The sequence below is a fragment of the Oncorhynchus clarkii genome, chromosome 8 (assembly GCF_045791955.1).
Source record: "Oncorhynchus clarkii lewisi isolate Uvic-CL-2024 chromosome 8, UVic_Ocla_1.0, whole genome shotgun sequence".
In the NCBI taxonomy this organism is placed as follows: domain Eukaryota; kingdom Metazoa; phylum Chordata; class Actinopteri; order Salmoniformes; family Salmonidae; genus Oncorhynchus; species Oncorhynchus clarkii.
This window is the reverse complement of record NC_092154.1, coordinates 27,220,227-27,233,157: the sequence shown is the minus strand read 5'-3', so window position 1 is coordinate 27,233,157 and position 12,931 is coordinate 27,220,227. Positions and strand designations below refer to the sequence as shown.

The 12,931-nt window shown below is 45.8% G+C and overlaps 1 protein-coding gene and 1 pseudogene across 1 annotated transcript; one reads left to right on the top strand and one right to left on the bottom strand.

Annotated features, from left to right (window-relative positions):
• The first annotated feature begins 1,560 nt into the window (after window positions 1–1,560).
• On the top strand, window positions 1,561–6,574 carry LOC139415430 (phosphoacetylglucosamine mutase-like; annotated as a pseudogene).
• Window positions 6,575–8,941: 2,367 nt separating this feature from the next.
• Window positions 8,942–12,585, bottom strand: LOC139415615 (notochord granular surface). Its single transcript, XM_071163730.1, has 11 exons — window positions 12,380–12,585; window positions 11,890–12,055; window positions 11,596–11,745; window positions 11,355–11,474; window positions 11,084–11,179; window positions 10,500–10,634; window positions 10,297–10,407; window positions 10,079–10,189; window positions 9,782–9,906; window positions 9,237–9,512; window positions 8,942–9,032 (listed from the first exon to the last, which is right to left on the bottom strand). The coding sequence occupies exons 1-11, from the start codon at window positions 12,583–12,585 to the stop codon at window positions 8,942–8,944; spliced, it is 1,587 nt and encodes a 528-aa protein (XP_071019831.1).
• Window positions 12,586–12,931: the final 346 nt, after the last annotated feature.

The following is a 12,931-nucleotide window of genomic DNA, read 5'->3' as shown; positions in this document are numbered from 1 at the left end:
TCTGGAGCAGTGGAAACACAGTCTCTGGAGTGATGAATCACGTTTCAACATCTGGCAGTCCGATGGAGGAGTCTGTGTTTGGCGGATGCCAGGAGAACTCTACCTGTCCCAATGCATAGTGCCAACTGTAAAGTTTGATGGAGGAGGAATAATGGTCTGGGGCTGTTTTTCATGGCTCAGGCTCCTTACTTCCAGTGAAGGGAATATTAACTCTCCAGCATACAATGACATTATAGATGATTCTGTGCTTCCAACTTTGTGGCAACAGTTGGGGCAGGCCCTTTTCTCTTTCAGCATGATAATGCCCTTGTGTACAAAGCGAGGTCCATACAGAAAGGGTTAGTCAAGATCAGTGTGGAAGAACTTGACTGGCCTGCACAGAGCCCTGCACAGAGTCCTGCACTCAACCCCATCGATCACCTTTGGGATGAATTGGAATGCCGACTGCGAGCCAGGCCTAAATGCCCAACATCAGTGCCCGATCTCACTAATGCTCTTGTGGCTGAATGGAAGCAAGTCCCCGCAGCAATGTTCCAACATCTAGTGGAAAGCCTTCCCAGAAGAGTGGAGGCTGTTATACCAGCAAAGAGTGGACCATCTCCGTATTAATGCCCATGATTTTGGAATGAGATGTTCGACGAGCAGGTGTCCACATACCTTTGGCCATGTAGTGTACAATAGGCAAGAACTGCATTTTATATAGGCACATTTATTCTGGGCACAGTCTTATGATTAAATCGATATGTATATTGAATTGTCTTGAGTCGGTAAAAACATTGGGTAAAGCTTTTAGCCCACTAATTATCCTTGGGGAAATCGTCCTCTAAAGCTGTGCCCACTGAATAAATGCATCAAAACATGTCTAATCTGCCCAGCCTACTATGTGCTCAGATGATTGGTTTTGTGCGGTGCAGCGGAGCATGACAGTTCAAGGGCGTGGTCAAGGGACGTACAAGGAACTGCAGCCACGTCGCAAGTAGAATCGAGAGGCTTTCAATTCATTCCTTCAACAACTGCAAGTAAGTGAAACTATTTATACGTTTAGTAAACATTTCGAAATTAATAGCCGGTATTCTATTTGTATTGTAACAAGTAAATTACCTTGCACGCATGCTGCGATATCAGTCTGTCAATAGAGAGGAAGGAGCTTAATCATGTTTCTGCATGAGTTGATTTAGTTTACCTAGCTATCAATGATCAGCAGCAGCACAGATACACCTTTGAAATAAACTTTGCCCCGTAGAGTATGACCTGGTAGTGCCAAGGCTACATCATAGTGGATTTAGGACGAATGAGTGAACATGGTTTCTCAGTGCCCTCATTAAATTGACATATCAAATATTGAAATCGTGTTGATAAAGGGTTGTGGCTATCATTATTATTGTAAACTGTTCAAAATTAATATATTATCACATCATTTTTATTATTTGGGGTATTTTAAACATGTTCTGCCCCCTGATTAATACAGGCTACATCTTATGAAGGAGATGAGCTGAAGAGACGAACCCACTTCAAATGATTGAGACATCCCCTTTGTTTTTCTGTTTTGGTGTTTCAGGAATGGCCCAGTTTGAGGAAGTATCCCAGCAGTCTGCTGTCCACCCTAAACCTGTAGGGTTGGTCCTACAGTATGGTACTGCTGGGTTCCGCACCAACTCTAAGCAGTTAGACCATGTCATGTTCCGAATGGGTTTACTGGCCACACTCCGCTCCAAGAAGACTAAGGCCACCATTGGAGTCATGGTCACTGCGTCACACAACCCTGAGCTGAGCCAAACCTAACACTTGCTTCCTTTTAATACCCTTCGCTGTACCTATATGGCTTCAGGGTCATTCCATGTCATTTCAAGCAAACCATGACATCTCAGATTGTTCTGAAATCATTTCTGTAGTTAGAAACAGATAATAGCATTCCTGCAACATTATTTTGTTGAAATATAATTTGATCTATGATAAATTAAGCTAATTGATTGCACCCAAATTGGCCATTTTAATTTATAGGATTCATGTAATATTCAATAAATGTAGTACCTAACATCTGATTTGGACTAATTAGAAAAAAACAATGATTAAGACATGAAGAATTCAAAGAAATGGTCAAAAGCCACACATGGACCCCCCCCCCCCCCTCCTCCCCCCAACCCTCCCCAACAACCATTAATCTGTGTCTATTTTCTTTCTGACAAGTACTATGGAGCTGCAGCTCGGAGTATTGTTTTTTCTTACTATGTAATATATTCTCAGTGAATTTGGGGAAGTTTTTTTCCAACCCTGTTCAGAGAAGTTAGTCATTGAAGCTGTTAGGTTTGTGTCCCATCCTACATCCTTATAATACCAGGTTCTGACCACTAGATGCTATTAGGTGATTTAAATATATATATAATAATCCCCCCAATGTTGGAGAGTTCACACAAATTACATATTGGTTTCCTTACCCTGTCAGCAGTTTATGGACAAGTTATGACAGCAACTCATGCTTGGTCCAAATCGGATGTTAGGTACTATATTTATATAATATTATATGAATCTTATAAATTAAGATGGCCAATTTGGGTGCTTAATTGCTCAAATCAAATTATATTTCTAACAACAGAAAAGATTTTAGAACAATCTGAGATGGTGGGTGTCAATCCTCTTACTTGTGCTTTTTAAGGTGGACCGATCGTCCCTGGTTCTATTCTGGTCTGCTCTGAGGGCCACAAATAAAGCTGCTGATATTATTACAAAAAGGTTGTCTGGAATTGATTTGCTTTCATGGAAACTATTGCTTTTCTGACTTACACAATATCCCAATCTTTATCTCTCCCCTCCTCCTTCTCTCCATCTACCTCACCCCTAATATCCACACTATACTACAATCACCCCTTCCTGTTCCTTTCTTACCCCTTCCTTCCTTCTCTCCTCCACTCCCTTCCCATCCACTATATCCCTCTACCCTCCCTCTCCAGGAGGATAACGGGGTTAAGCTGGTGGACACCATGGGGGAGATGGTGACCCCTGCGTGGGAGGGCTATGCCACCCAGCTGGCCAACGCAGAGCAGGAGGGGCTCCTCACCGCCATGAAGGACGTAATCGAGAGAGAGGCCATTAGCATGGCCCAGGAGGCCAGCGTGTTTGTGAGTAAAGACACAAGGTACTGGGGTATTAACATTATCTAGTCTAGAAACTAAACTATAATCTTGAATGTCAAGGGTTAGCAATATAACAGGGGGCAAGTTCATTTTGCATCACCCGGTGTCCCGGGTGGGTAAAAATTTCACTTTAGGACCAATGGAATGATCTAAAATACTTAAACTCACCCCATCCGGGGCACCAGGTGATGCAATAAGAACTCAACCAAGGTTACCTCAGATATTTAATGTGATTGGTTGTGTTCCATCAGGCCCAGTAGTGAGAGCCTATCACAGGCAGTACTGGATGGAGTCCACGCCCTGGAAAGCCACAGTAAAGGTGCATTAACTCTTGGGTTTAACTACACCTTGATATTTGATTGTTGGTTTGAATGACAAAAATTGGTCAGCAGTTATAAGCAAGTTTATTCACTTGCAAGAACTTATACTTGCTTGTTATAATTGCTTGCTTGTTATTATAAGGTTAAACCAAGTAGCAGTTCACTGCTAGTAGCAGTTCAGATGTCTTTGTCTTGTCGTGTCCCATGTATATATATTTTTTCATTTGTATATATTTTTTTATATTTTTAACCTCAGTTTCAACATACTCTCCTGCAACCCGCCTCACCCAATGTGGTATGGATCTCCTATTTTCTATACTTAAGAACCGGAACCCCCAACAGAAGCTAGCCAGCTAACTAGCTAGTAGCCAGTTAGCCACTGCTAGCGGCCATCAGCTAACCTTAGCCCTCAACTCCTGTCAGTCTGCACAGCGAATTCAACCCAGAGCATACCGGACTACTTTTTCTCCACATCTCCGGATTCCTACCGCAAGCTCTGAACCTTTTCACCTGGATCATCGCAGCTAGCTAGCTGCTATTCGAGTGGCTACCCCCTGGCTAAAGTCTCTGTCCCGAAGCAAGCACCAGTGAGCCTGGAACTAGCCTCGTGCTAGGCCTATCTCCCAGCTAGCTGAAGAGGTCCATTAGCCACTCCTTGGGCGACAATACCTTTTTTGCCAATTGGCCTGGACCCATTTTACTGCTGACACGAGCCCCGCCGTTCCATCACGACTGGTCTAGTGATGTAATCCACCCGAGGGGTTTCAACAGGCTCGTCCATCGTGACGTCCCCTGAAGGCCCATCCGCTAGCCTGCTAGCCTCAGCCCGCTAGCTGTCTAGAGCATATCGGACTGTTAGCTGAAGAGGTTCATCAGCCAATTTCTTGAGATACAATACCTATTTTGCCAATTGGCCTGGACCCTTTTACTGCCAACACGGAGCCCTGCCGATCCAACACGACTGGACTACCAATGTAACGTCTGAGGGGGCTACAACAGACTCTTCCGTCACGACGTCCCCCTAAGGCCCTTCTGCTAGCCCTGGCCCACTAGCTGTCTGAATCCCCGTGTCTCCAGCTCGCCTAGCTACCCACTGGTCCCTATGATCACTCAGCTACGCATGCCTCTCCCTAATATCAATCTGCCTTGTCCATATTGCTGTTTTGGTTAGTGATTGTCTTATTTCACTGTAGAGCCTCCAGACCTGCTCAATATTCCTTAGCTAGCCCTTTTGTTTCACCTCCCACACATGTGGTGACCTCAACTGGTCTAAATGATGTCTCTAGAGACAAAACCTCTCTCGTCGTCACTCAATGCCTAGGTTTACCTCCACTGTATTCACATCCTACCATACCCTTGTCTGTGCATTATGCCTTGAATCTATTCTTCTGCGCCAAGAAACCTGCTCCTTTTACTCTGTTCCGATTGCACTAGACGATCAGAGAAGGGTCAGAGCCATCCACTCTCTGTCTGTCTGTCTGTATTGCTCTCTCCCTCGTTTTCCCATCCCAATCTTTCTCCTCTTTTGTCTCACATCTCTCTCTCTAGGTGTGGAGATGAGTGCAGGGGAGCGTTGCTGTTCGTATGATGGTGATGCTGATCGTATTGTTTATTACTACTGTGACTCAGCAAGGAGATTTCACCTGCTAGACGGGAGACAAGATTGCCACCCTCATCAGCACATACCTCAAAGAACTGCTTACACAGGTATACACCCACGCACTCGCTATACTCACCTGTGATGCTTAAACATGCCCCTACATAACACACCAACTCCTCCTCATTCAGAAGTGTGCACACACTGACATGTTCCCCTGTGTGTGTTTTGATTTGCGCAGGCTGGTCTTGACCTACAAATAGCCGTGGTACAGACGGCATACGCTAACGGCAGCTCTACACGCTACCTGGAAGACACGATGAAGGTGAGGACACACAAACACACCTTAGTCGCTCCAACACACATGCGATCAGTGCTGACCTCTCCTCCCTCCAGGTGATAGTGCGGTGTACCAAGACCGGAGTGAAACACATTCACCATGCAGCCCAGGAGTTTGACATTGGTGTTTACTTCGAGGCCAACGCCCACGGGACTGTGAGTAGGAAACCGACTTGCACATGCTTACACACTGATCTGTGATGGGTAGATTGCTTGAACGTGCCCGCTCAGTGACGGCCTGTCTGTATGATTGCGGTCCTGTCTCAGGTCTTGTTCAGTAAAGAAGCAGAAGAGAAGATCCAGCAGCTAGCCCGGGACTCCAACACCGACGAGAGGGAAAACGCTGCACTGCTACTGCAGAACACGGTCAACCTCCTCAACCAGGTATGACCACACACGGCCATGGCAACACAATCAACCGTTTTTAGCAATAGTGACTACACACGTTCGTTGCAATTTAAGGGTCCAATCCTGTATGCATAACTGACATTTTCTCTCGCTCTCACTGTAGACCGTAGGAGATGCTATCTCTGACATGCTACTGATTGAGGCGGTGTTAACCATCAGAGGGATGACCGTACAACAATGGGACGCCACCTACACAGACCTGCCCAACAGACAGCTCAAAGTCAAGGTGTGTATTTGCGTGGGTGGGTGCATCGTATGTTACTTTAAATGCCTGTATAATAAGGAAATCTTGTATATATGTTTTAACACTGTTTATCCCAGTGCCTCAGTTGCAGTGTTGTTGTGTGGCCTGTGGGTGGCAGACCGGCGTGTGATTGACACTACAGATGCAGAGAGGAGAACAGTGAGTCCAGCAGGTCTGCAGGAGGCCATAGACAGCCTGGTGAATAAGCACAGACAGGCACGCTCCTTTGTCCGCCCCTCAGGTACTGAGGATGTGGTCCGAGTGTACGCCGAGGCAGACACCCAGGTGGGATTTAGACGCTGACACTCAAACCTACTTGAACGGAAAAAAACACTGAGCGATAGGGATTCACTCAATTCACATTTCTTTGTTCACTCACTATGCCTTTACCTTTCTTTACTCTTTCTTTTTCTGTTATCTCACTGTCTGAGGGTGATGTGTGTTTCAGGAGAGTGCTGATGCCCTGGCACATGAAGTTAGCCTGGCAGTGTACCACATCGCAGGAGGAGTGGGAGAGGAGCCCAAACCTTTATAAACAGGCATTATGCAATGTCTGTCGAACACATTTTTTAATCGTGCATCTAATGACAACTTCCTCAACCCATGATTCTACGTCAAATTTGTAGTCTTTATCAGGTGCCAAATCATTTTATAATGTGCACTGCATTTAATACTGTGTTATCACTTTTCTATGAGTCTGAACAATTTGATTTGTCAATGTGAATGAAAGGGAATCACTGTATTGGACAATGAAGGGAAAATATGCTAAATAAGGTTAGACTTGTAATCCTCTTCTTTTTTTTACCCAACCTTAATCCTCTGTCAATGTAGTGGTACATGTTTACATTAGCAGTTATTGTAGATCAATTTTGTATTACTGTTTTATAGTGTAGTAATTGCACTGCTTTGAACGGACCTCAACTACAAAGACTGCTGCTATGACTGTCGGCGTTACTCTGGACCCTGATCTCTCTTTTGAAGAACATATCAAGACTGTTTCAAGGACAGCTTTTTCCATCTACGTAACATTGCAAAAATCAGAAACTTTCTGTCCAAACATGATGCAGAAAAATTAATCCATGCTTTTGTCACTTCTAGGTTAGACTACTGCAATGCTCTACTTTCCGGCTACACGGATAAAGCACTACTTCAGTTAGTGCTAAATACGGCTGCTAGAATCCTGACTAGAACCAAGAAATTTGATCATATTACTCCAGTGCTAGCCTCAAGGGCTAGCACTGGGCTAGCACAAGGGCTGTTTTCAAGGTTTTACTGCTAACCTACAAAGCATTACATGGGCTTGCTCCTACCTATCTCTCTGATTTGGTCCTGCCGTACGCTACGGTCACAAGACACAGGCCTCCTAATTGTCCCTAGAATTTCTAAGCGAACAGCTGGAGACAGGGCTTTCTCCTATAGAGCTCCATTTTTATGGAATGGTCTGCCTACCCATGTGAGAGACGCAAACTCGGTCTCAACCTCTCAACCTCAAGTCTTTACTGAAGACTCATCTCTTCAGTGGGTCATATGATTGAGTGTAGTCTGGCCCAGGAGTGTGAAGGTGAACGGAAAGGCTCTGGAGCAACGAACCGCCCTTGCTGTCTCTGCCTGGCCGGTTCCCCTCTTTCCACTGGGATTCTCTGCCTCTAACACTATTACAGGGGCTGAGTCACTGGCTTACTAGGGCTCTTTCATACCGTCCCTGGGAGGGGTGCGTCACTTGAGTGGGTTGAGTCACTGATGTGATTTTCCTGTCTGGGTTGTGCCGTGGCGGAGATCTTTGTGGGCTATACTCGGCCTTGTCTCAGGATGGTAAGTTGGTGGTTGAAGATATCCCTCTAGTGGTGTGGAGGCTGTGCTTTGGCAAAGTGGGTGGGGTTATATCCTTCCTGTTTGGCCCTGTCCGGGGGTGTCATCGGATGGGGCCACAGTGTCTCCTGACCCCTCCTGTCTCAGCCTCCAGTATTTATGCTGCAGTAGTTTGTGTCGGGGGGCTAGGGTCAGTTTGTTATATCTGGAGTACTTCTCCTGTCCTATCCGGTGTCCTGTGTGAATTTAAGTATGCTCTCTCTAATTCTTTCTTTCTCTCGGAGGAGGACCTGAGCCCTAGGACCATGTCTCAGGACTACCTGACATGATGACTCCTTGCTGTCCCCAGTCCACCTGGCCATGCTGCTGCTCCAGTTTCAACTGTTCTGCCTGTGATTATTATAATTTGACCATGCTGGTCATTTATGAACATTTGAACATATTGGCCATGGTTATAATCTCCACCCGGCACAGCCAGAAGAGGACTGGCCACCCCACATAGCCTGATTCCTCTCTAGGTTTCTTCCTAGGTTTTGGCCTTTCTAGGGAGTTTTTCCTAGCCACCATGCTTCTACACCTGCATTGCTTGCTGTTAGGGGTTTTAGGCTGGGTTTCTGTACAGCACTTTGAGATATCAGCTGATGTACGAAGGGCTATATAAATACATTTGATTTGATGTAATTGTTGAACACCAGGAGTAAAAATAGGAAACTGGACATCAAATTTGTCCAATTTTTTTTTTTTTTTTTTTTTACCTAAATATGTTTGGAAATTACCACATTGAGTGAAAAATACTATAATTGCTTTGCTGTTTTTTATTTTATTTGTTGCTTGTAGAGCGATATGGTTCTCAGACACACACACACAGGGAGTTAAAGGCTAACAGAAAGGCAATGTGAGGCTAAGAGGGAGTTTAGTGCAGGCAGAGACAGAGACACTGAGAAGAGGACCATAGGGATTCTGAAGACCACTATCCTAGGGGGTTGGTGTGGGTTACATTTTTGGGGGCAAGGGTGGAAGGGCTGGGGCTTAGGTCTCAAGGGGTCTAACATTCATTCAGTGGTGTAGGAGTTAGGAGCCTGGACTTCCATCTCTAGTCCTCGTCTGTGTCGTCAGCAGCTCCAGAGATGGTAATGGTGCATTCCTGTGTGTCGCTCTCATACATGTCATCTGTCTTAACTGTTCTGAGAGAAAATGGGAAAGGGCAGGGAAAAAGGGGTTTGAAAACAACACTGGGTGACAAATATATTTTATACAAATATATAAAAATGTCCTCAATCACTTATTCAGGTGACAAAACAGACTACCGGTATGCCATATTTTATCCACAGATTATTGGTAAAATTATCTCCCAGTACGGTTTAATTTATGACCCAGGCTTGCTCTACCTGATGAGAAGAGTCTTCCGCTCAGTCATCTCCACTGACTGTTCCTCGAAGCTCTCCGTCTGGCTCTCTGGTGATATCACCGCCCCGCCAGGGGCCTCTTTGGTGCCTCCGTATCCAATACCAGGGGCTCTGCCCAGCCCGGCCCCGTATCCGCTGACAGAGGCGGCACTAACCGAGGTGGAGCTAGCGCTGATGGCCACACCTCCTCTTCCTCCTCCCAGGGACATGCTCTGTACCATGGTGCTGAGACGGGTGTCCTCGCCTTCGATCAGCGCCCTGCCAAATTCACAACCACAGAGAAGACACACAAAATCACAGATTTACACTTAGCAACCATAAAGTAGGCTGCATATCAAAAGAGTTGTGTTGCTGCATGCCTCCTCTTTTTCATCTCTACAGATTTGACAAACCCAGGATAGCTGAAAGCAATATGGAGGACACCTACTTGGTGCAATCTGCATTTACCTGTCCAGTTATTTTCTCTTCAATGGGAAATGAGGAGCAGAAAAGGCCTGTTTAGACTATAGGGGAGTTATGATTGTCACCTGTAGGTGGTGATCTCAATCTCCAGGGCCATCTTGATGTTGAGCAGCTCCTGGTACTCTCTCAGCAGCAGAGCTATCTTCTCCTTCATCACCATCAGCTCCATCTTCAGCCCCTCAATACGCTCCTGTGGGAAACACACACAAGCTTTTAGGTCATAGGGAGCCAATTGTGACCGGCTGTTGGAGTCCATTTGAAAGTACTCTCACTTATTGCCCACTTTGTAGAGCAAATATCCATTCTGACCTCCCATGCTTCTTTCTACAGTAAAGGTGTGTCGTGAGAGTAGTACAACTCACACGCAGTGTCTCCTCTTCTTTCTTGTGTCTCGCCACAGCATCACGAATCTGAACCTCCAGAGACTCATTTCTCGTTTTCATAGACTCCAACTCACGCTCCAGGTTTAAGCTCTACACACAAGAGACAAACACACACACACACACGTGTGTTTTCAATCTGTTGCCTACTGTTGTCAATAACAGTATTATCGATTATAAGAAAAGAGGGTCCCACTTACATCTTTCTTGTAACTTGCGATTTCCTCCCTCACACTTCGAACGCTTTGAACGTGTTTGGTTGTCACATTGTTCAGGTCCTGGAACTTTGACTTGTACCAAGCGTCCATCTCCTGAGGAAGACCAGAAACAAAATGGATTCAGTTTTCTGTGTAATTATGTAATCAAGTATGAAGTGATGTGTAATAATATCTGCAATTGGTACCTGTAGGTTTCTGGCAGCGATGCTGTCGTACTGGGACTGGATTTGTTTGAGGGCGGAGGAGAGGTCAGGAAGGGCAAAGGTCATGTCCACCTTCGCCACCGCCACATAGATCTGCTGCATCAGTTCCTCAATTTCCTGACCGGGGCAAATACAATGGAGACTACTCATTCCTTCTGTGAATTTTGCTTTCATTCTTATCTGTGTATACCCTAACTTCCTAACTCAGCCCGCCATGCAGTTTTCACAGTTAGTCGATAAAGTTTGCATCACAAAACTGTCAATCACTAGGCCCATGAAACAAACTCTCCCACTTTAAGTCATATACTGTCATAAGTAATGTGTGAATCCAGCTGCATGCCTGTGATGGCCACAAATCATACTTAACAGATGCTGCTACAGACACATACAGTATGTAAGATACAGTATGTTACACCGAAAAGGACTACCTCAATCTGAAAATAGATACAAAGGTATGTTGCCCCTCTGTGAATCAAGACAGTGAAAGACACTTATACCTGTGAATACAGCTACCTTCCTAGTTGGGAAAACAGACGTAGACACAGATATAGACCCAGACGTGTTACCTCTTTGTGAACTCTGGTCAGGAAGGTCAGCTCCACCTCCAGGTTCTCCAGCTGTTTCTCCAGGCCGATACGGGCCGAGGTGGCTCTATCCACATCCTGCCAGAAAGGTTAGAGGATGAATTATTATTGAGTTTATACACAGGAATAACTGAGAAGACAGTAAATTGTTTCATGACAGCCTGGTAAATGAGGTAGGTGATTCTGTGTGTACACAATTTGAGTTCATGTTGACATTGTTTAATGGTTATGTCTGCATCTGTGTTTGACTCACGGGGCGGAAGGCTTCGATCTCCAACTCTGCATTCTTCCTGGCCTCCAGAGCCTCCTCATATTTGACCTTGAGCACCTCCACCTGTCCTGCCATGGCCCCCTTGGCCGCTACAGCCAGGTCCTTGGGGTGTAGGAAACACAGTCAAACCCAATACCTGTCTGTCTCATCCCAGTCCACCATTGTAAAAGTAATTATCATGCATAGGCTATAGGTGGGCCATATTGGTGGTCATAAAGCTCACCCTCTGTACTCTCATCTGCTCCGCGATCCGGTGGAGCTCTCTCAGCTGTCCCTCGTAGAGCTGTCTCAGCCCAGACGGCTTCATATAGCGGTTCTTCAGAGCATCAATCTCAGCCTCCAGCAGCTTGTTCTGCCCCTCCAGAGTACGCACCTGGGACAGAACATGGGCTTGTGAGTGAGAAAGAGCGCAGAAAAGATAGGTTTGCATGAAAGTGTGACTGGGTGTGGCATAGAGTTTGAGTGAGAGAGAGGAGAGTATGAGTGACAGAATGTGTGAGATGAGGCGTGGTCTTGCCTTCTCGATGTAGATAGCCAGGCGGTCGTTGAGGGCCACCATCTCCTGCCTCTCACCGGTGCGGGTGCTCATGAATTCTTGGTTCTCCGCTGCAGCTGCATCCAGGTCCAGGCTGGGCCCCAGGCCCATGTTCATTCCGAAGCACAGGGCCCCCATACTCACACTACTGTGGTAAGGACAGGAGTGGACAAGGCCAGTCATCAACTATCCACTATATTTGACTTCATTACATTTTTTATCTGTATTATTCAGGTAATGAAATAATCAGAATAGGTCTGATACTCAAAGTGAAATATATTTTATCAATAGAAATAAGTGTCCCATTAGGAATAAATTCAGTGAGTATTAGGCTAAGCCTACAAATATAAATGAGGCAGTATTCCTGTGAAAGAACAAATGGATAGTTAATGCTGATATTGCATTAAAACCTCAACTGTAGCCTATAATGGTCCTATCCATAGAGAATACAACTTCAAGAGAGTTGTTTTACCTGGTCATATGGGATTTGCGGCTGCTGGAGGGGTTCCTCCTCCCCATGGTTCCACCGCTGCGACTGTAGCTGGCAGAGCGGTGACGTACATCCCTTCGGGTCGGTGAAGGGCTCGAAACCCGCACCTGGTAGGAAGCAGAGGAGGAGGCAAGGGCGCCCTCGAAGTGGCGGCGGTAAGAAGACATCCTTTCTGGGCTGCGACTCATGATGGCGGCCTGTAACTTGTCTTTACCTTCACTCGATACTGGAAACTGTTCACACTTCGTTGGAATGGGACAGTGGTGATTTTATACCTGGGCTCTCTTCTTCAGCCCTTCCCAGTTTCCACCACCAGGGCAAGACGCACCAACGGCGAGGAATTTAGAACCTCCCCATTCCAAAGGCTGACCGTCCCTGCAAAAATCTATCACGGTTCCGTGAAGAGACTACAGTGGTAAAAATAGAGGGTTGAATGAGTCTTAATACAATGACTGTTATTACACTGGAATGTTTACTGTAGCATACAGAACAGAATAATCTACTCCTCGATGCAGGCTGTATCACAACCGGCCG